Source organism: Hyperolius riggenbachi, chromosome 5, assembly GCF_040937935.1.
Source record: "Hyperolius riggenbachi isolate aHypRig1 chromosome 5, aHypRig1.pri, whole genome shotgun sequence".
NCBI lineage: Eukaryota > Metazoa > Chordata > Amphibia > Anura > Hyperoliidae > Hyperolius > Hyperolius riggenbachi.
Window position 1 is genome coordinate 346,750,579 of NC_090650.1, and position 24,343 is coordinate 346,774,921.

The window sequence follows — 24,343 nt, forward strand, 5'->3', positions numbered from 1 at the left end:
ATATAAGGTACGTTACGTGCCAAATAGTTTTAACCGGGACAAGCCAAATAATGGCACTTGTACTTTGAAAATTAGGTAGGGTGAACCATTAAAAAAAAAAAAAAAAAAAGTTAAATTGTTGCATTTTCGCCCAATTTTCCTTGATAAAACACCTGTAAAATTAAACAATTCTTGAAAAAACATATTACCCAAAGCCTACATTGTCCTGAAATAAACAATATATGTATCACTTTGTTGGTGTAAAAGTAGTAATACAGTTATTGCTAATAGTGACACAGCCTAAATACCAAAAGTGTCAGGAATCTAATGCGAAGTGGTTGAATGCACTTCATTAGTCATTTCACAGGTGTGCACTACGCCTGACACCCTCCTGTCAACTGAAATGAAACAATGTATTCATTGTGGGGCAGCCGCCTACATATGACCAATCAGCAGAGAGAAATGTGACTGGATGATGCGATGGTTATTATAGCAGCCAGGCAGTCACTCACCTCTCCTTGGTTGAATGATGTAAACAGTCTGATCTCTTCCAGAAAGCCATGGACTAGCTGTGCCCGGCCGGCAGACAAATGCGATCCCTGGGCTCCACCAGGCAAGTCTACCTGTGCTCAGTGCATGCAGCTCTCTCCAGACAGACACTCACTCTCCAAACACAGCCACAGCTCCAGGAACTGCTGCAGCTATCAGCAATGAGACGAGCCGTGGGATGGGCTAGAAGTTCCCAAGGCAGCTGCCTGGCTCTCCTCGCTATTGGACGGCTAAAGCTGAATGAAAAGTCACGACTGATTGGTTGCTGGATGACTTCCTTGTTAGAAACAGTGTGATATGACTGGCTAGCAGCGCACACGCTGGTTACAGGGGTGGAAGTACGCAGTCTCTGACAAGTGGCAATGCAATGCATTGCACACTGTACACAAGAGGATGATGAGAGGGTTTGTGCTGCTCTGAGGGGGAAGCATTGCCAGTGTCTATAAGGTCATGCTTTATTAGATTTCTACTCAGGTGAACAATAGATATTTCTCTCATGGATTGTTTACCTGGATTACCGCCTTGTACTATTCTATCAAATTCTAGTTCAAGATCAATATCAGTGACCCTATGGATACAATTAAATGCAGTACAAAACTGTGTAGTTGTTGACTACTCGCTGCTTATCCCTGCACTCCCACCCACAGTCAATATATAAAAGAGCAGAAACCCTATTTATTTTAGGTTCAATCAATATTTGGATTAAAAGAAATAAATAAAGCAACCGGGCCCTATTTTTTAACCACTTCACCACTGAGGGGTTTTACCCCTTGAGTACCAGAGCAATTTTCACCTTTCAGCGCTCCTTCCATTCATTCATCTATAACTTTATCATTACTTATCACAATGAAATGAACTATATCTTGTTTTTTTTGCCACCAATTAGGCGTTCTTTAGGTGGGACATTATGCCAAGAATTATTTTATTCTAAATGTGTTTTAATGGGAAAATAGGAAAAAATGTGGGAAAAAATCATTATTTTTCCGTTTTCGGCCATTATAGTTTTTAAATAATGAATGTTACTGTAATTACAACCCATGAAATTTATTTGCCCATTTGTCCCGGTTATAAAACCGTTTAAATTATGTCCCTATCACAATGTTTAGCGACAATATTTTATTTGGAAATAAAGGTGCATGTTTTTCCGTTTTGTGTCCATCCCTAATTACAAGCCCATAGTTAATAAAATAACAGTGTTATACCCTCTTGACATACATATTTAAAAAGTTCAGTCCCTAAGGTAACTATTTATGTATTTTTTTATTGTAATTTTTTTTTTATTACAAAAAAATAATAATTGGGGAGTGTGGGAGGTAATGGGTTAATTTTTAGTGTAAAACTATTGTATTTGTATATGAAAAATGCTTTAGGGTGTAGTTTTACTATTTGGCCAAAAGATGGCCACAGTAACTTTTTGTTTATGCGACCTGCAAGCGTACAGGAAGTACGCTTGCAGGAAGTGTTATGAGGCTGGGAAACTGGGTTTTTTTTCACGATCGCTGCTTCTTATAGAAGCAGCTGATCATTGTCGGGGCTTAGATCAATGAACGGGAATGGTTTTTCACGTTCATTGATCTCCGGGCGAGCGGGCGGCGGCGTGCATGAGAGCGGGAGCGCGCACACGAGCGAGCGGGAGCGTGGGCAGTGGCGGGAGGTGCGGATATCTCCGTCCCTGAGGGTGAAAGGATGGAAAAAGGGACGGAGATATCCGCACCGCTGGGGGTAAAGTGGCTAAAGGAAAGGTCCGAGCTTAGAAAAACAACAACAAGATTCACTTACCTGGGGCATCCTCCAGCTCCTGGCAGCCTATATGTCCCTCACTCTAGCTCCGTTCCCGGCAGGTGTCCCCTCCGTTGCACATGCTGACCTCACCAGGTCGACATCTTCTGCGTTTGCGAGAGTGCGCAGTACGCCTGCGCAGAACGCTTCAGGCTACGTGAGCACGGTTGCGAATGGTGCAGCCGTATGTGTTATGATGTTTTCCTCACTGTGGGGGACTATTTCTGTCATTTTTCAGGTTGTAAAAGAATTTGGTTTGGTAAAATTGGGTGTAAACTGCCCATTGGTCACCAAAACAATAGTGGCAACTGGGTACATTTTGGAGAGATTTATTCTTGATTTTTTTGTTTTTTTAATTTATTGAAAAGGTTTTATAATGGTTTCAATTGTTTATACTTATAGTGATCAATTTAGGGGAGTAAAGGAAGGAGAATAGAGAGTAATATTATTCACTAGCTGATGGCCCGGCGTTGCTCGGGTATGTATTTGGCTGGTGCTGGCTCCGCCTACTTTTTCTAACCCTAACAGACAATTACTCAATGACCTAGTTTGTGAGCTTTCCAGTCTTTGGCATCAATAATTTGCATTAAAATGAAACAAATCTGGTTGAATGTAGCTCCACCCCCTCTTCTGAATTTGAGCCCCAGTCATCCAATGACCAACTGTACCAGGTTTGAGGGTTGTGCCATTAACAGTGCAAGAATGGCAGCAAAGAAATATTCCCCTTGAAAATCAATAGGTGAATTTTGATTGACGTTTTTAGGTTGCGCGTCATGCGGACGCGCTTTACGGCTCTTTACGACGGGGAATGCGGAAGAAGAGGACGCTTTGCCGGAGGACGACTTGCAGTTGGACGAAAACGAAACTTAGCCGCGGAGGGAGACCGGAGGGCACCGAAGGACCGGGGCGGGCACAGGACGGCTGCAGGAGGCTTGGGAAAGCCCCAGGTAAGTGAATTTTTTCCCCCCCACAGTTAAGGTTCCCTTTAAGAAACAAACAGCAGTAAATAAAGCAAAATAGCCTGGGGTAGAAGCTGAGGTTACAGGGAGTAGGAAGAAATGTGTGTAAATGGATAGAGGATTAGCTGTAGGACAGGGGGCAAAGAGTATTAGTAAACGGATCATACTCAAAATGGGAAACTGTTAGCAGTGGAGTCCCGCAAGGCTCAGTAGTAGGTCCAATTCTTTTTAATGTATTTGTTCATGACCCAGTGGAAGGAATACAAAGTAATATTGCTATCTTTACAGATGATACAAAATTATCAACACTAAACAGGATAGTGACATATTACAGCAGGATTATGGCAGATTACATTTTATGTTGTTAAATGTAAGGTCATACATCTTGGGAGTGGCAATGGCATAATTTCATATAAACTAAATGGCATACAGTTTGGAAAAACAAACGTGGCAATATTGATCAATAAGGTAAGCAAGCATATTCAGTACCAAACAGCAGCAGCTCAATCAAATTAGATCCTCTGATGCACAACATGAGAAAATCACAATACATTAGTATACTACTCTGTATAAATCACGAGTGAGGTTTTATCTGGAGTATGGGATACAGTTTTGGCCAGAACCGGTATAAAGATAAAGATGAACAACTAAATTAATCAAAGGATCTGAATACCAAAAAAGGTCAGACAAACTAGATTTATTTAGCTTGGAACAGAGATAACTGAGAGGTGAACCCCCCCCCCCCCCCCCTCCCGAGTCAATAGTAAAGTATAAAATGATTGCTAGGTGTGGGAACATGATGATACCTTACTTCAGGGAGATGGCTTTTCTTTCCTCCGGACTGAGGTGCAGTGAGGTTAAACATGACTGGCAAATGTCTCTTTTCAATCTAGATAACTATGTAACAATGGCAAGCAAAATAGATGGATATGGGAGAAAGTCACGGGGGGTAGGATTACTCCTGCTTGCGATCTTGCTTGCAGAATCCAGAGGAAAACGCGGAGGCAGTTTCCAGGACATACGGCCTCCTCTCCTCCTGTTGTGTTTGGTGAGTGCCTATCCTTCACGTTTTCCTCTGGGATTTCCATCTATTGTTTGGTCCGTCTGGACCTCTGTACTCATTGCTCATTGACCCTTTGGGTCTGTCTATGGATTTCTTTGCACCCTTTGCACAATATTCCACTACCTCATTCACTACCTATGCACTTTTATTGACAACTATTGCACTTATATGACCCTTTTTTTGCTGCTAGCACAGGACACTTTACTCACCTCATATTGTACTATATGCATTATTTAGAGATGAGGAAGGGTTGGGATTTATCAATTTGATATTTAGATCCTTATTATGATACTACATGTGTGCTACCTGGACATTCTTGGTTTTAAATGTTTTTAATACCCTTGTGTAATTGAATACGACAATAAAAGCTCAATATTTTAATATTTTCTGCTAATACCTTGTGTGGTGCGGTGTTTATGGGGGATCTTGCTTTTGTTGGATATTACAATAGACAAATGGCTATGGTAGAGATTAGATTATGAGCCCCTGTGAGGTACAGTTAAGTAACAAGACTATATACGCTGTACAGGGCTGCAGAAGACGTCAGCATTGTATAAATACAAAATAATAATAACTGCTGTCTGGATTTTTGCAACACAGGCGTCAGTGTAGAGTAAAACATGTAAAAAACATTTAAAAATGATAGGTAGTGGTGGACTTACCTCCCATAGGTTGACACATCAGTCTATATTCACTGAAACAATGTTTTCTTTATTTAAGACACTCCAAAAAATAATGCAGTGCATTTCGGGGCAATATCCCGCTTCATCAGGCAACAATAAGGACCTTATTTCAATCTCAGCAAGAGTGAGCGCTTCCGTGTAGCATATGGCCTCAGATAACTGCAAAGTTTGTTTTCAGCTTCAGGGCCGGATTAACCAGCTCGGACGCCCCGGGGAAAAGGTAACCTGGGGGCCCCTACCCTAAGACAAAGTCAGTCACACCCCTTCCTCCCCCACTAACTCCCTGGTAGCCAGCCCAGTAGTCTGGACCCCAGTAGTTTCTCTTCAGGTAGTGTGGTGCCCCCAGTATAGGTAAAATATTGCCCCCAGTATAGGTAGAGTATTGCCCCCAGTATAGCTATAGTGGTGCCCCCAGTTTAGGTATAGTAGTGCTCCCAGTAAAGGTATACTATTGCCCACAGCATAGGTACAGTATTGTACAGTATTACCCCCGGTATAGGTATAGTAGTGCCCCTGGTATAGTATAGTAGATCATTGCCCTCAGTATAGGTAGCGTATTGGCCCCAGTATAGATAGAGTATTGCTCCCAGTATAGGTAGAATGTGCCCCCCGCATTACATGGCAGGTGGCAGGAAACAGGCAGAGCATCCCTCCCACCCTCGAGAGAGGAGAGTAAGCAGCATATAATTGCCTGACTGACTCACCAGCACAGACAGGCACAGGCACATTCATCAAGGTGGGGGGCAGACACAGGTGCTGCCAGTAACAACAGTGCATATCTTCTTCTCTCCTTGCATACATGTAGGCCCTGATGTCCATGCCTGCGTCACATTGGGAGGTGGGAGCACTGATACGGCTGGCCGGCGGCATAGCATGTACGCAGCAGCGAGCCAGTAAGGGAACCATGGAGTCGAGAACTCCACCACCGCTAGGAGGTATCAGGTGGTACGTATGGTCACAGTCTCTCCCTCCCTGGCTCAATCTCATCACTGCTCAGACCGACACACAGTCAGACCACACACATCAAGCAGGCAGCAGCTTCCAAAGCATCAGGCAGCTGCCGCCAATAAATCGGACAGGCGGACATCTTCTTTGACTGGCAAAGGGGGGCCCCCAGGGACTTTGTGGCCCGGGGGCAAATGCTACCTTTGCCTTACCTGTAGCACCGCCCCTGGAGGTACGGCTGATGAACTGGTGTGGTGTCCGTTGGACGGCGCAACGCCTGTTCATCTACAGGGGCAAGATCTGCTGCACTGAATCCGTCACAGCAAAAAATAGCCAAATGGGGGGCAAACAAATAAACTCGTTACATTTTTGGGGTGTGGGAGAAAACTAGAGTGTCCATGCAAACACCTTTTAATACAAAAGTAGAGCAACGAAAACAAAATGTCTGCCTAGTTGTGAATAAGTCAACATTATAATTGTACCGCAAAAAAAGTACCATGCACAAAGACAACGGATCCCATATATAAAATTGTCAATAAACTTTACTCAAGACAATACTTCAGTGATTAATTTAAAACAAGTAGTAGCCACTATCAAATAGTCCATTTGATTAATCAGAGTATGTCACTAGTGTCATCCTACAAAACATCCTTATAAGTTCAAATGGATAATAATCAAGTGCAGTCTCCACACATGGATTGGTTATGCCTATTATCCATATGAATTTAAGAAGATGTAATAATATAATATAAGATTATTGGAGTATTGTTTTAAATAAAGTTTATTGACAATTGTATATATAAACCACCTCCATCAGTAAACTTATCTCCTCCCTGGGCTTCAGCCACCACTTATATGCAGATGACACCCAGGTCTACCTCCATACCACATAACTCTCTACCATCACCATTTATTTTTATTTATTTATTTATTTAAGTATTTATATAGCACTGAAATATTGCTCAGCGCTGTACAGGAGTATTTTGTCTGGTCACTAACTGTCCCTCGGAGGAGCTCACAGTCTAATCCCTACCATAGTCATATGTCTATGTATGTATCGTGTAGTGCATGTATTATAGTCTAGGGCCAATTTAGGGGGGAAGCCAATTAACTTATCTGTATATCTTTAGGATGTGGGGGGAAACCGGAGTGCCTGGGGGAAACCCACATAGTCACGGGGAGAACAAACATAGTTGCAGATGTTGACCTGGCTTAGATTTTAAAAAGGGACCCAGCGCTGCAAGGCGAGAGCACTAACTACTATGCCACCGCGCTGGAGAAGGTATCCTCCTACCGCTCAACCATCTTATCCTGGCTATCAGCCAAGTTCCTGAAGTTAAAGGGACCCTGAGCAGGTTGTAAAATCAGAATTGGCATTCACCTAGGGCTTCCTCCAGCCTACCATAGCCCGCAAGGTCTCCCGGCTCCTCTCCCGGTCTGGCCGGCGGCTCCGTTATTCTACGACTTCGGCCTGAACTCGTCAAGGCTGCTTCCCGCTGTGGACGATATTTGTCATCATGCCGGGCAGCTACGCGTCATCACACCGGCTGGTGTGAGAGTCCTGCGAATGCGCAATTCTCTAACACTGAACCTCGCAGGCCTCTCACGCCAGCCGGTGGGATGATTCATATCATCCACAGCGAGAAGCAGCACTGACGACTTCAGGCCTAAGTCGTAGAATAATAGAGCCACCAGCTGGACCGGGAGAAGAGCCAGGAGGAGGACGCCGGTGGACCTCGCTGGCTACGGTGGACTAGAGAAAGCTCCAGGTAAGTGCAAATTCTGATTTTACAACATGTTCAGGGTCCCTTTAAACCTGGATAAAACAGAGTCTGGGTGTCACTCTGGACTCAGCCCTCTCCTTCACCCTCCACATCCAAATCATTACTAGGGCCTTCAATTTTAATTTTTGTAACATCTCCAAGATTTGCCCTTTCCTGACCATGGACACTGCCAAACTCCTGGTCCATGCCCTCATCATTTGCTACCTGGACTACTGCAACACCCTCCTTTCAAGCCTCTCCTGAACCACATCGCCCCCCTACATTCCATCATGAATGCAGCAGTCAGACTAATCTACTCCTCCCAAGGCTCTGTTTCCATGACTACCCTATGCAAATCCCTCCACTGGCTCTCGATCCGCTTCAGGAATCAGAATCAGCTTCAAAATCCTATGTCTGGCTTACACATCTATACACAAGTCTTGCCCGACCTACGTCTCTGACCTGGTGAGCAGATACACACCTGGCTGCCCAGTTCACTTCTCCAGCCTCTAATTTAGCCACCATGCTACATGTATATTTCATTATTTATCAGGGCAGAGCTGGATCATCCACAAGGTAAACCTAGGCAGTTTCCTAGGGCCAGGAGAGAATCTAGGGGCCTGGTGGACGGTAGCCCGCACCAAATCTTGGGCCCCATTTTGTCTTAAAGGATAACAAGCGCAAGCTAAAATTAAAAACACGTCCTTGTTCGCACGCCCGCAGCCGGGAGTGCTCTCGCAGGCGCACTGTGTAGTGACGACATCCTAGCGCTCCCGACCGTGGGTGCACAAACAAGGAAGTGCGTCGCCGGGCAGTGCGTTGCCGGGCAGTGCCAGCGCAGTCAGCCCCGACCAGGAAGTAAGTTCGGAGCGTCGGTAGGCTGTGCCGTAGGGAGATGGAGGAGAACAGGGGGAGCGGTGGGCATGAGGAGAGCCCACTAAACATGCCTGCTCCCCCGTTTTTAATTTTAGCTTGCGCTAAGGTATCCTTTAATTCTTTTCTGTATCAGGGCCCCATTCGAGACATATTAAGCACACCTATTTATAGGTACACCAACAAAGCAGTGAATCAGCAAAATAAGCATTTTCAAAAGGAAAGCAGCAATGCCTTCTTCCTTATCAATTCAGGATTAATTGATCAACATTGCATTCCCAAACAGCTTGTGAACCAATGTTGAATCAATATTTTAAGGAAGGTGTAGTTACTCTTTGAAGGCCATGTGACTCAGTGCCATGTAATAAAATACTGCATATTATATGATCATGTTTTCAGCACATCCTTATGTTTGCTCATAGATTGGAGTATAATCATGTTCAGCTGCATCCACTTCAACATCACCTATGTGCTACCATCTAGTGCTCAGAAAGGCTATAGCAGCACTATCTGCAACAAGGAAACTCTTGTAAGTTGTTTTTAACTGCAGTAAATATGACGGTGCTGCACAAGTCTTTTTGCGGTTTCGTGTTATTAACAATTACTTTTCCATTTAATTGTTCAGCAAGCTAAGAATTTGAGCAACTGAGACTAATCACAAACGACTTTTTTTTGTTGCAGCCTTAGCAATAGTACTCTCTGTACCCTGTTTGAAGAATGCCAGGACATCACCCAAAATGTCCTACTCATTGGGGTTGATGCATCAAACGCCGGTAATGCTCTGGTGCACACATAGAGCACAGCATATTACCTTCACCTCGGCCTGCAAAACCGTGAATTACGCAATTACCGTGAGTCGCGGTACTAGAGTAGCACAACTGTTGCTACGGTAATGCACATTACTAACGAGCATTACCGTTAGTAAACAGTGTTGCCAACCGCCCGTAAATTTACGGGCATTCCGTAAATTTTGATACAAATGTAGATGCCCGTGAATTCCGTAATCGGCCGCCCTGTGAGCAGGAGGGGAGCAGCGCAGAGAAGAGGGAGAGCTGTGGGGACAGCGGGGAAAGGGAGCCATCTCCCCCCCTTCCCTTACCTTAGGACTCTCCCTCCCTCGCTCTCCCCTCCAGAACTAAGTGTGGTGCGGCGTTTGGCAGTGGGCGGAACTTACCTCCGTCTCGCTCCAAGCACCAGAAGTTCTGGTGCCGCTGCTCTGGTCTGGACCAGACCAGACTAGCGGCAAATCCATCCCGTGCCTGCAACGAGATGGAGGTAAGTTCCGCCCGCTGCCAGCCAACCGCACAAGTTCTGGAGGGGAGAGCGAGGGAGGGAGAGCCCCAAGGTGAGGGAAGAAGGGGGGAGATGGCCCCCCATTCCCCGCTGTCCCCACAGCTCTCCCTCTTCTCTGTGCTGCTCCCCTTCTGCTGGGGGGACACCTGGCTACCTATTCTGGGGACATATACCCCTGCCTACATATACTGGGGACATATACCTCTGGCTAATGGCTACATATACTGGGCACATATACCCCTGACTACATATACTGGGCACATATACCCCTGGCTACATATATGGGCACATATACCTCTGGCTACATATACTGGGCACATATTCCCCTGCCTACATATACTGGGGACACATACCCTTGCCTACATATACTGGGCACATATCCCCCTGCCTACATATACTGGGCACATATACCCCTGCCTACATATACTGGGCTACATATACTGGGAACATATACCCCTGCCTACATATACTGGGCACATATACCCCTGGCTACATATACTGGGCACATATACCCCTGGCTACATATACTGGGCACATATACCCCTGGCTACATATACTGGGCACATATACCTCTGGCTACATATACTGGGGACATATACCCCTGCCTACATATACTGGGCACATATACCCCTGGCTACATATACTGGGCACATATACACCTGCCTACATATACTGGGCACATATACCCCTGGCTTCATATACTGGGCACATATACCCCTGCCTACATATACTGGGCACATATACCCCTAGCTACCTGTTCTGGGGACATCTCTACCCCTGGCTACCTGTTCTGGGGACATCTATACTGCTGGCCACCTATTTTGGGGACACCTAGAGCTGGGCTGCCTATTTTTGGGTAACCACTGCTGTCAGATTAAGTGTATTTTGGGGAATTACTGCCAGATTATGTGTATGTTGGGGGAATCGCTGCTGCCAGATTGCATCTATTTTTAGGGAACCACTGCCATATTATCTGTATTTTTACGTGGATTTTTGGTGAAATGCTGTAAGATTGCATGTATTTTGGAGGAAGGGGGTAAACACTATGGCAGAGCTCAAACTTCCCCAGCAGACCTTTTACAGCACTACTAAAATCATGTATATTTGGCCCCACCCATGACCACACCCACATTCTGTTGCGTGACCACGCCCATTTGTAGGCATTTTGTCACTAAAAACAATCTTTTGTCATTAAATTTTTAGGTATTTGTCAGTAAAAAATAACGTGAAAGGTTGGCAACACTGTTAGTAAAGCATGTTACTGTGGCAATGGTCGCACTACTTTAGTGCCACGAGGTGTGCTAATGGTGTAACTCCCTGTGCTGCATGCGGAAGTGAAGGTAATATTGCCATGCGCTATGTGTGCTCCGTAGTATTACCGGTGATTTTATGCATCAACCTACCTGTGACTTATTATTAACACTTGGATTAAACCTTTAACTGGCAGCACACTTCATTAACCCCTTTCATAGACACTAGGGTGGGTGTCGGAAGAGGTAAATCCTTTGTTATGCACTGAGCAGGGAGAACATCAGACACAAATAATCTCTCTGCAGCAGAAAACCTCATCGCTGTTCAAAGCAGAGACAAGAGCTTGGCACTAGATACGGCAGGTGGGCTGGAACCACTGGTGCTAAGGACACGTGCTGCTCACAAAATAGTATCAACATTTCTGAAGAGGAAAAGAAGAGTCACTGTGCCTGTGAACACACCTTTATTTGGTTCCAATGGACATCACATACAGCGGCATGCAGTGGGGGCTAGGTGAGGCCTGACAGCTGTTTTGCGTACTAACGCGTCATCAGAGGCACTAACAACAAGATCAATCTCAAGCCACAGTTTAAATAGATCGCTCACACTTACCGGCGTCCTGCCCGGAAGCTCCAACCCGCCCTCTCGCCTTGGCGTTCCGCGTGCAATCCCTCCCCAATTGCCTGACGTCAGGATAGCTCTAGCCATTCGGTGAGCCGCAGGTCTCCCCGCCCAATTCCTCTACGTCAATTGGCGTCATTGGGGGGAGTGCGCATGCGTCCTGCTTCTGGCTTCGGCGTCGGGCTGTTGCTAGGTGATCATTGATCTATGCTAAAACACACAATACATATGTTAAAACATGCCGCTTGGTGGATAATTATCACACTTATACTACATAAAACAGAAGTAAAGCAGGAGAGGAGTGTGAGTGGTCAAAGACCAAAAATGCCTTCACTCACCTCTCCTGTTGCAGAGAATATTTAAACAAGCAAATAGGGGATCAATGTTTCATTAGGAAGCAATGCAGTTCGTTTCTTTCATTGAGTCCTAGAGGGCCGCAAGCATAAGTAATAGAGATAATTCTTGCTTCCTGTTGGAGCAACAATTGCTCACGATTGCCACCTCTATGTGGCACAGGTACAGTCAAAACTCCACAAAATTTTAGGTTATTGCTGTTGCAATTATGCATCTCACGTACATGCTTAATTAAACAGCCAGCTCCTACACCAGTCTCAATAGAATGGACATGTTCCTGAAAACGTGTACAAAGCATCCTAGTTGCCTGGTCTACATAAAAACGCCCACATGGGCATATTACTGTATAAACTACGTGGTTGGATCTACAGTGTATAAATTCTTTAATTGGTAGGATTCTGCCACCCAGAGCGACACTTTTCCCCGGTAGGAACTGGCTACAATGTGTACAATTGCCACAATGGTGATTACCGGTTGGTACAAATCTCTGCAACCAGTTACCCCCAGTATCAACAAGAAATTCTCTCGTGGTGACAAGTTTACTGGTATTATGCCTCCTTATCTCTTTGGATTTTCTATTTAGACCCGATTGGATTAAATTGTCACGATTGGCCTGGTCTGCCCTTCTAAATGCCATATTCAATTAATCCATATTATAGCCCCTGTTATACATTCTCACTGCCAATTCTCTACTTTGAGATATGAAATCCACTCTGTCAGAGTTGTTTCTTTTAAGGTGAATGAACTGGCCATATGGAATAGCTTTTTTGGTGTGTATGGGATGGTAGCTATCGCTTTGAAGTATGGCATTCGTAGCCGTGTCTTTCCTGTGGCCCCTGCTCTTGATTGCACCATTCTCAACATACAGCTCAAGGTCCAAAAATGGTAGGGATGCCCCTCCCAAATGCCCTGTGAACTGCATGTTGAAGTCATTGGTGTTCAAAAAGTTCAGGAAGTCATTAAACTCACCATTTTTACCAGACCAGATCAGGAGTATGTCATCCACATACCTATGCCAATGGCAAATGTATGCCTTGAAAGGATTGTCGTCACTCAGGATGACTTTTTTCTCCCATCCCCATAAAAATAGGTTGGAGAATGTAGGTGCCACCGGGGTTCCCATGGCAACTCCTGATCTCTGCTGGTACCAGACGCCATTGAACAAAAAAGCATTATGTGAGATCACAAACGAAAGACATTGGCAAATGAAACTGACCCAAAACTCATCCTTACCACACTCCAAAAGGATCTCTCCTATTACTCTTGTACCTAGATCTTGTGGTATACGGGTTTATAGGTTTACTACATCAATGGAAGCCAGTCTGGCATCCCTACCGACTACCCATGACCTGGTCTTCCCCAGGACGTCCAAGGTGTCAGCCAGGTGTGTGGAGACAACATTCAAGAAAGGTCTCAAGATGTAATCCAAATACGTCGACAGAGGTTCTGTGAGTGACCCCCATTAACGGGGTCCTTATGGATCTTCGGCAGGAAGTACCAGACCGGCTTACGAGGGAACTCAGGGAGCAAACCTTCACCCATCTGAATGGTAAGGAAACCCTCCTCCACCCCCCTTCTCAATAAGGTATGCAGGAGGGCCTTGAACTGGTTAGTGGGCTCCCTTTTCAATTTGATGTAAAAATTTTCAGGACCCTCAAGCTGTCTAAAAGATTCTTTGATGTAATAGTCTACTGGCATAATTACGAGATTCCCTGCCTTTTTCAGGATGATGGACTTATTCGACTTTAACCAGTCCATTGCTTCTCTTTCCTGTTCTGAGATGTTGGATGGTATAGTGGGATAGATGAGGGCCTGCATGTCCATTAAGACTCTTTGGTTGAGGTGATCAACCACCGAGCCAGAGGTGATGGCAAACTCCCGTGTGGATTTACACGGTCGAAATTCCATTGGAGTGTCCTCCTCATGTTCATTGCTGGTCTCCTCTGTGTTCCCCTCATTCCATAATTCCTGTAGGTCCAAAAGAGCTTGAATGTCATTTTCATTAGATGAAGAGGGAGACATATAGCCAAGGTTGCTAATAGTGGTGTGACTATTCAATCGGATACTTTGTTCCTGTAAGTTGAATCGTTCTTCCAACCATGCTGCTATATTTAACTTCCGAACAATCTTGTACCAATCCACCTTGAACCTGAATTTGTCGAACGTGCAGGTAAGAGAAAAGTTCAAACCCTTTTTAAGCAGTGAATCACATCCTCTGGGTAGGGGGACATCAGGGAGATTAACAATTCGTAGGCTGTCACTCTCACCAGCTCCCAGATGTATTTTTACTTCTTCTTCCAATAGCCCCTCCCAGAAAACCTCATCGCTGGTGTAAGCATCTAGTACAGAATGCAACTGCATGCAATCCATTTTGGAAGCTAATGTTCCTTTCTTCAACTACATAATCTTGAACTATTGCAAAGTTGTCTTTAATTCTTCAGTGTTCCAGCTTGATGTGAGTGTCATGAGGGTAGAAGGTTAATGATTATATGTAAATTAACCACACCCATCAGGACCTGGTTTTTTATTTTAAAGGGAACTTGCAACGATTGGTGTCAGCACGCAGAGAGAATCTGATTATTGGCGATCTGCAGTATCACCAAGAATACAGATATATACCCGATTATTGATGATCTGCAGAATCACCGATAATACAGATATATTACTAACCTCTGGACACCTATATAGTATGTTTGGTGCAACAGTAATAACTTTGAGTGAGGACCACCCGAGGAGCAGGTGGTCCTTGGCAGTATGAGAAATACTTCCCTTTGGAAGTGCAGCAGCCTGAGACCTCCAAAGGCGGAGTCTCAGGCTGAATAGCAAGAAGACCCGGTGACTAGTGACCCCTGGAAGATGGGCGTCACAAGCAGGTCTGGAGAATAACACAAATGATAACACGGCTTGTAGGGAGATAAAATATAGAGAAACCGAGAGCCCAATATAGTGTAGTATGTCAAAACATAAGTGAAGTAAGGCAAATCAGTGAGAAGAATATACTCACAAACGTGGGTTACCACACAGGCAACCACTGTATAAGCAGGTGAGGAGATTAGACCTGTCCTCACTCAGGATTAAGAAGTCGCTCTCTGTAGATGAGAAAAAGGGGTAGATCACCCCTCCACCAGGGGTGGACACGGTATAGCAGTAGGAGAACAGAGGCGCCAGCAGGATAAAAGTGGATAAAAACTTTAAAATTTGCTTGGAGGAAGTGGTGGACTTACCTCCATAAAGCAGACACGAAAGACTGTCTTTATAATAGTAATCACATTTATTATATGGTACCCCAAAAGTGTAACGCGTTTCGCAGGCCGAGCCCGCTTCATCAGGCAATAAAGTGGGGACAAAACAGAATTCCAGCAGTAGCAGGTGTAGCGCCTCAGTCTTAAATGTGATTACTATTATAAAGACAGTCTTTCGTGTCTGCTTTATGGAGGTAAGTCCACCACTTCCTCCAAGCAAATTTTAAAGTTTTTATCCACTTTTATCCTGCTGGCGCCTCTGTTCTCCTACTGCTACAAATGATAACACAGTTCCCTAGTCTTGGGTGCGAGGTCCGTGGTCTCAGCACCCTGGAACTAGTCTGGAGTATAACACAAATGATAACACAGTTCCCTAGTCTTGGGTGCGAGGTCCGTGGTCTCAGCACCCTGGAACTAGTCTGGAATATAACACAAAGACAATACAGTTCCCTAATCTTGGGTGTGAGGTCCTTGGTCTCTACACCCTGGAACTAGTCTGAACAATAACACAACAATAAACAGAAGTAATCTGGCTCAGTGTGAATTCCCAGGTCCTCCTGGTTCTAACACACTGTAGGATCTGACTATGGTCTGAATGCTTCCACGTAAGTGTTCGCAATAGCAGACAACCAGCAACTGGCAAGCAAGCTATATATATAGTTGCAGGACTCTGCTGCCCCGCCCGAGCCACTCAGCCAATCAGGAGTCCAGCAGGAATCAGCTGATCGTCCTGATCAGCTGATCCATCTCCTGCTGGCATAAAGGTCCTGACTCCTGGCTCGCGCGCGTAGTTCTCCATCCAGGTGCACTAACAGACCCAGCCACACCAGACGCACGCTGCTGCGTGCAAACCGCCGCGTTGGACGCGGAAACAACCGCCTTGCTGACAGTACATGCGGCATTTTTTCCACGATCTATCATATTATCAGACACATGCTGCTGCGTACAAACCGCCACGCTGGACGCAGAGCCAGCCGCCTTGCTATCAATACACGCGGCGGGTTTTCCACGTTTTCTCTCAGAACTAAGCACCCTTTCTTTCACTGGAATTTCTCCTGGCATAGAAGCTGCCATGTCCCCCCCTTCTCACAGTCTTTATTCACAGAAATCAGAGCTGCTATCTTGACACATTCACTCTAGATAATCTCTTTGAGGGCTGGAACCCACTAGAGCGCTTTTTTGTGCATTTAGGGATCACTAGCGATTTCCCTAAATGCTCTGCCAATATAAATAAATGTAACAAATTCCACAGTAGCGATTGTGATTAGCAAAATCACAGGCCATGCAGCATTTTGGGAGAATTTGTCCTTCAATGTAGAGTATTGAAGCCCTGGCAAATTGCTCATGAATCACTACACATACCGATTTGTGTATGATTTTAATTTATTGCAAACTATAAAAAATCATAATAATTTGAATCAACCAATCAGAATTAAAATCGCTAATAGCAAATCACAATCATAATCACTGGCAAAAAGCTCACACTTTTTAAAATCGCCACCAAAATGCTCATGAAGTCGCTTACAAAATGCTGATTAAAAACACTAACGATTGCAATAGCAATTTGCCTCAAGAAACTGTCCTAATTACCCACCCCCCCTGTTGTTTACTTCTTGGTAATCACTATTGTTTACTTCTGGTAAATGGTATTGTTTACTTCTTGGTACAATACAACAATAAAATTAAAAATACAACAATACAATAAAAATAATTAATACATATAAGTATTAATGTCTATATTATTTTAATTGTTATATTATATTATTATTTTTAATTATTACAATTTTATTATAATTAAAAACAATACAATAAAAATACAACTTTTGGTACAATACTACAATAAAGCAATTAGCTTCCTAAAATCTTTGCAGCCGGGGACGGACGGGCAGGCCTGCTGAAGTAGGCTAATAAAACGCTAAATTGCTAAACTTTGAATGTAAAATAAAAGGTATGTGGAAGTTTATTTTAATAATGAGACATATTGTTGGCATGCATTTTTCATGTGCTATTGAAATGCCCTGGGTGCTAAAAATAGTGCTCAGTTCACTTTAAGGGTAGGAACACAATGGGCAGAATCCCATATGTGTTTTCCATAGCACATAGTGGAAAAAGCATATGCAATTCTGCCCAGTGTGTTCCTATGCTAAATCATGGTCCGTATGCAGGGTGAGCATAGCCCCGCTTTCCTTGTTTGTATTTCTTAACAGCTTTTGTAGTCTAGCTGAAGGCTGCAGCTCTCCTGTCCCGTGCCAGTGCAGCCCATTTATCGGATGTTGTAAGTAGTGCAGTTAGTTGGGCAATCTCAGGCTGATTTATGTGCATGCATGTGTTATGTGCATGCATGTGTTCCCTATTGTTCTCCTACTCACCCCATCTGCTCTGTGCCAGTCCATTATGCGATGTTCATTGTTGCTCCCCCCCATAGCAACAGAGTGCATCACCCGGTCCTGAACAGCTCCACATTGGATCCTGATACCAGTATGTATATATTATTGGGAGAAAGTCTATCAAGTTTTTAAAAATATCCTTATCGGGGTAGTTCATCACACTCCACTTCAACATTTATTAAATATAAAAGGATAATAGGTTGTTTAAAACAACACAAAAAAATGTATCGCAGTCAAAAAAATCTTTAAAACTTGATTGATTCCAAAATGTAGAAACGTTTGTAAAAAATCATTCATAAGTAAATTTTCATCGATTGCTAGGCTTGATAGATACACATTGCCAATGATTGTATGAAAATTGCACACATATGGATATACAATCTAATTTAGAATTTTTAAAAGGCCCAAAAAAGCTGGACACACAAGCTTTTGAATGGACATGGGGGCATAGTCAGCAGTGTACTCTTTTGGCAGGTGAAGGTCACATTTTTAAAGGGTTCTTTAAGCTACATTAATCAGAGGCGCCTGGTCCACGAGGCCGTGCGGGGGAAGGGGGGGGGGGTAGGGGTGTCACTGCCGCAGGGGGCACTTCCCCACCAGATTGTGGGACCCCCCGTGCTGAACTGGCCATGGCATCAATAAATTCAATTCACTCCCAGCAGCCCGCAGCTCCCCTTTCCAGCCTGCAGAGACTTCTGGCAGGCAGAGTAGGGCTACGGGAAATTGGCGTCCGAGGCCCTGCACTGGAGACTATTTGTGTTTCCAGTACAGGGCTTCAGGCGCCATCTTCCCGTAGCCCTGCTCTCTGCCTGTCAGCGCAGCGGGAGTTTCACAGCTGGAGCCGAGGGAGCTGCGCACCAGGAGAGAAGGTTTCTGCTGTTGAGTAAGTGTTGTTTTTTTTTACAGGTAGCAATTATTTTCTGGGGAAAGATTGCCACATTTCGATTATATTCTGATGAAACACTGCTGCATTATGATGATTTTCTGGTAAAAGATTGCCGCATTACAATTATTTTATGGTGAAACATTGCCGCATTACGATTATTTTATCGTGAAACATTGCCGCATTACGATTATTTTATTGTGAAACATTGCCGCATTACAATTACTTTATGATGAAACATTGCCGCATTACGATTATGTTATGGTGAAACATTTGATGCATTACGATTGTTTTCATGGGGAAAACCACAGGGGATGGGGGGGGGGGGGGGTTGGGCACCACAGGTTTTCTTGCCTGGAGTGACAAAATGGCTAGAGGTGCCCCTGACATTAATGGATGCAAAAGGTTGTTTCACACACCTCCAGACAGTCGTGCAACAAACAGGGAGATAGTAGCAATAGTCTCACTGTCATCCAAGATCAGATCCAACTGACCCCCTACAACTGTTACAGCTACTGCTGGTGTCTTGGGTGCTCGCTCAGCTGTGGGGCAGGGCATGATTGGCACATAGGCTGGCGGCTGGTTTCTGGCAGATAGCCCGGACTTAGTTACCTGTCTGCTGGACTTACAGGAATGGGTTTTCTTGCATCAAAATGTCCCTGAGCTGCACTCCTGTGTAATTTCCACTGATACCAGTGTGCCACTGCCAGTATACACAGGTATAACGCTTGGTATAAGGCATATATACTGAGGCTCAGATTAGACATATTCGGAAACTACGGTACAGAAGGATGAGACAAAGGCTAGGTCGGTTAACAGGCTAGGGTCATTCATGAGATATCAGATGGCTGCGGTACAATAGGCTGAGACAAAGGCTAGGTCGGTTAACAGGCTAGGGCAGCCTTTCTCAACCTTTTTACCTTGGAGGAACCCTGTAAATAACTTTTGGATCTCGAGGAACCCCTGCAAACAATTTTTTGGTCCCGAGGAACCCCTACATTTATTTTTCAGGAGGCATGGTCTTTAAATAGGTTAGGCTGCTAATTTTACTGTCTCCTATTACACTGCCACTCATTATACTGTCTCCTGTACCCCCAATTTAGTGCTTCTTGTTACAATACCACCTATTATAGTGTGCTTTATTATGCTTCCCCCATGATGGTGTAAAATGCCAAGGAACCCCTGCAGAGTCCTCAAGGAACCCTAGGGCTCCAGGGAACCCTGGTTGAGAAAGCCTGGGCTAGGGTCATACGCAGGAGATCAGATGGCTGAGGTACAATAGGGCTAGGCGAGAGAGTGGTCAGTAAAAGCTGGGGTCGAAACTAAAGTCAGTCAGGCAGTCGCATTAATATATAATAACAAGTTTTATCACAAAGTGACAGAGTGCCCAGCAGACCAGCGTACTGATTGCTATCACGGGCAAGGACTGAATGAGAGACATGGATTTAAATACCCTAAAGCCCGCCCAAGCCGGCCCCAACCTACAGCAATCAATCAGTACACAGCATCCTGCCTGAGTGTCAGCTGAGCAATCTCTCAGCTGACACTATCATTGCTGACGTCTAGGGGCATAAGATCGGCTCTGACCCGCGCGCGCCCACCCAGGGATGCAGGGGAGACGCGCACTCCCAGTCACAGCCGCAGAGGTGCTTGGGATGCAGCCGGACGAACCTGAAGAGAAAGCTCGCGGCCGCGCTCCGCCATCCGAGCCGCCTGAGCCAGCGCTGGAACCGCTGACAGGTGAGTCCCTTACATTACCATACCCGCCCCCCGCTGAGGAGTGGTCACCGAACACTCAGCGCCTGGTTTACCTGGATTCTTACTATAAAAATCAGAGATTAATTCTGGAGCATGATTCTGGCGAGCAGGTACCCATGATCTCTCCTCTGGTTTATACCACTTCCAATCAACTAGATACTGTAAAGAATTCCTAATTTTACGAGAATCAAGAATTCTTTCAATTTCATATTCAGGATTACCTTCAACCATAATAGGCGGAGATGGGGAATTGGAGGGAACCGTATCCTTAGCAGATTTTAATAAAGAAACATTAAAGGTGTTTACCACTCTGGTAGAGTGAAGTAAAGAGACTCTGTAGGTGACACGATTAATTTTTTCCAAAATGGGATATAGACCAATGAAACGAGGACCCAACTTGAAGGATAACTGACGCAAAGGAATATTTCTGGTGGAGACCCACACCAGATCTCCAGGTGAAAATTCAGGTTCCGCAGAGCGGTGAAGATCAGAAAATTTCTTCTGACTTTCAACAACCTTCTCCAAGTTTCTCTTGACCTTACCCCATGATTCAGACATCAAACCCAACCAATCCTCTAATGCTAGAAGATTAGATGATGGGGTGGATAAGGACAAACACTGGTGTAGCCCTGCCACAATCTGGAATGGTGACATCCCAGTGGAAGAACCAACCAGATTATTAAGGGCAAACTCAGCAAACTAAATGTAGTCAGCCCAAGATTCTTGATTTTCAGATACATAACAACGTAAAAATTGCTTAAGAGAGTCTGGTTGGTTCTTTCAGTATGGCCATTAGATTCAGGATGAAATCCTGAGGAAAAGGACAAAGAAATACCTAACCGTTGACAAAAGCACCTCCAAAACTGAGCTACAAACTGTACCCCTCTATCAGACACAATATTCTCAGAAATACCATGCGGGCGAAAGATGTGATTGATGAAGAGTTTCGCTAATTCTTTGGCAGACGGAAGTTTAGTTAAGGATACAAAGTGAGCCATTTTGCTAAAGCGGTCAACTACCACCCAGATAGTTGTATACCCATGAGAGGAAGGCAAGTCTACTATAAAATCCATGGAGATATTAGTCCAGGGCTTTTCAGGTACAGACAGAGGTAACAAGTAACCACTAGGAGGGTACCTGGAACATTTACTGCGAGCACAGACTGAACAAGCTTTTACATAAGCTTCAGTATCCACTTTCAAAGAAGGCCACCACACATGTCTGGTTAATAGTTCCAACGTCTTTTTTATACCTGGGTGACCCACAGTTTTGGAGTCATGAAACTGCTGGAGAACTTGGAGTCTAAATTGATGTGGGACAAACATGTTCCCTGGTGGTTTCCCTGAAGGAGTGCTATGATGCATTGGGATGGAAGGATTGGAATTGGGACCTGAGGTTCAGTGGAGTTTGTTTCAAAACTGCGTGATAACGCATGTTTTTGGAACCTGGTTTGTGAATTATAACGAAATTAAATCGGGAAAAAAATAGAGCCCAACGTGCTTGATGAGGGTTCAATCTTTTGGCTCCCTCAATATACTCCACATTTTTGTGGTTGGTATAGACCGTGATAGGATGAGAGGCTCCCTCCATTCAATGTCTCCACTCTTCAAAGGCCCATTTGATGGCCAATAACTCTCTGTTACCGATGTCATAGTTATGTTCTACAGGAGAAATCTGAATACTGGGACAACACTGCCCCTACTCCAATCTCGGAAGCATCCACTTCAACAAAGAACGGACGTGACACGTCAGGATGCGTAGGCACTGGAGCAGTACAGAAGGCCTTCTTCAGTTCCTGAAAAGCCTCTACTGCCTGAGTAGGCCAAACTGAAGGATTAGCGTTCTTCTTAGAGAGGTCAGTAAGAGGGGCAACTTTAGTAGAAAACCCTTTAATAAACCTTCTATAAAAGTTAGCAAAACCAGGGGAAACACTGTAAGTCCTTCAAATCATGGGGTTGAGGCCAGTCTAAAACTGCCTTGAGTTTCCCAGAATCCATGGCCAACCCCCTATCGGAGACAACATACCCCAAAAACGCAACCTGATTGGTTTCAAAAATGCATTTTTCCATTTTAGCATATAATTGGTTTTCGCGACGTTTCTGCAACACCAACCTTACATGTTCCTTGTGTTCAGAAATGGAGGAAGAATAGACCAAAATATCGTCAAGCTAGACAATGACAAATTTACCCAAAAATTCTCTAAAAATGTTGTTTACGAAGTCTTGGAAGACTGCTGGGGCATTGCAAAGACCAAATGGCATGATTAGGTATTCATAATGCCCCTCTTGAGTGTTGAACGCAGTCTTCCACTCATCCCCCTGACGGATACGTATAAGATTATAGGCCCCCCCGTAGATCTAATTGAGAAAACACCCTGGCCATCACAATTTGAGTAAACAGATCATGAGTCAAAGGGTACCTGATTTTTACAGTTATCTTGTTCAAGGCTGGATAGTCTATACAAGGTCGTAAACCCCCGTCCTTTTTTTCTACAAAAAAGAATCCTGCCCCGGCAGGGGAGGACGAAGGTCGGATAAAGCCCTCCATGGCCTGTTTTTCTGGACCAGAGAGATTATACAAATGTCCCCGAAAAGACATGGTACCGGGCAGCAGGTCAATAGGGCAATTGTAGGGTCTGTGAGGTGGGAGCCTATCGGCAGCCTGAGGGGAGAAACCCACCTGCAAACTCTTCATAACTAGAAGGCAGTCCCTTGATTTTAATGTTAACATTATGCAAAGGGAGTGACTTAACCCTCTGGCAGATAATCCCGACACTGCATCGGGGTGAAAAGAAATGCCCATTTAGATAATCCCGATACAGTGTCGGGGTAAAAAAAAAAGTTCCCCAGCACTTTACTATGTGTTGCCCTGGTACAGGGTGCATGGTCCCCGTTCTCCGGTCGGTCCCCAGTGTCTCTGGTGCCTTCTTATCGTCCCTCCACCCATCCTGAGCCTTCCGATCCCGTCCTCCGATCCCGTCCCCTGGTCCCCTCTGGTCCCTCCATCGCATCTCTTTCCACGTCCCTCCACCCTCGTCCCTCCACCCTCCACCGGTCCTGTGCCTTCCGATCCTGTCCTCTGGGCCTTCCGATCCCATCCTCTGGGCCTCCGATCCAGTCCTCTAGTCCCCTCCGGTCCCTCCTCCTTTCGCGTCTCCTTCCGCGATACGCAATGACGTCGCACGTGAGGTCGACGCTAGGGGGCGCGGCGGTAAATTTGAATTTGTATTGGATTGAATACACCTGTATCCAATCCAATACACAGTAAAAAATAACAAATTTGAAACAGTATAAACAAAATGACACAAAGAAAAAAAAACACCATTTGCTGTTTGGATATTGCTGGTGACACTTGCACTGATATTTCTGCAGATTTTTCTGGTTTTGACCCTTGCTTGGACTATCGGCTATTCCATTGACTGCCGCCTGGATTTGACCCTTGCTTTTGGATAACGACAACGCTTTGATTGCCGCCCTTTGACCCTTGCTTTTGGATAACGACGACGTTTTGATTGCCGCCTGGATTGACCCTTACTCCGAATAACGACCACGTTTTTTCTGCCGCCTGCCCTGCTATGGCTTCCAGCTCCTGTAGACGCCTCTCCCCGGGAACCCTGATGCAGGAGTTTGATGACAGCGAGGATGAGCAGCTGTTATTCTCAGACTCAAGTGACAGCTATGTGGCGAACATGTCATAGTCTGACTCAGAGTCTGACAGCGATGACTTCACCGAAGAGGTTGAGAACATCCGCACATGGATCGTTATAGACCCTACCCAGAATAATCCTGCCCCCCCGCGATTCCCATTTACAGGCGAACCTGGCCAAAAAGTTCCCTGTGACCCTAACCCCCTGGCCTATTTGAAACTTTTTTGGGACGAGGCCATAATCCAAAATATAGTGGAGGAGACCAACCGCTATGCCGAACAGGGAAAAAGGTGGGAACCAGTCACCCAGGATGAG

The 24,343-nt window shown here is 45.0% G+C and overlaps 1 protein-coding gene and 1 long non-coding RNA gene across 2 annotated transcripts in view; one reads left to right on the forward strand and one right to left on the reverse strand.

Moving 5' to 3' along the window:
* Positions 1 to 728, reverse strand: part of NSMAF (neutral sphingomyelinase activation associated factor) — a 112,997-nt gene extending 112,269 nt beyond the window's left edge. The window contains exon 1 of the mRNA XM_068237426.1: positions 492 to 728. Within this exon, the coding sequence (XP_068093527.1) occupies positions 492 to 541 (50 nt within the window). The 5' untranslated portion in view covers positions 542 to 728. The remainder of the gene's footprint in view (positions 1 to 491) is intronic.
* LOC137518939 (uncharacterized) lies at positions 539 to 9,090 on the forward strand. Its single transcript, XR_011020931.1, has 3 exons — positions 539 to 1,002; positions 3,071 to 3,254; positions 9,016 to 9,090. It is a non-coding gene; the product is annotated as an uncharacterized lncRNA (long non-coding RNA).
* Positions 9,091 to 24,343: the final 15,253 nt, after the last annotated feature.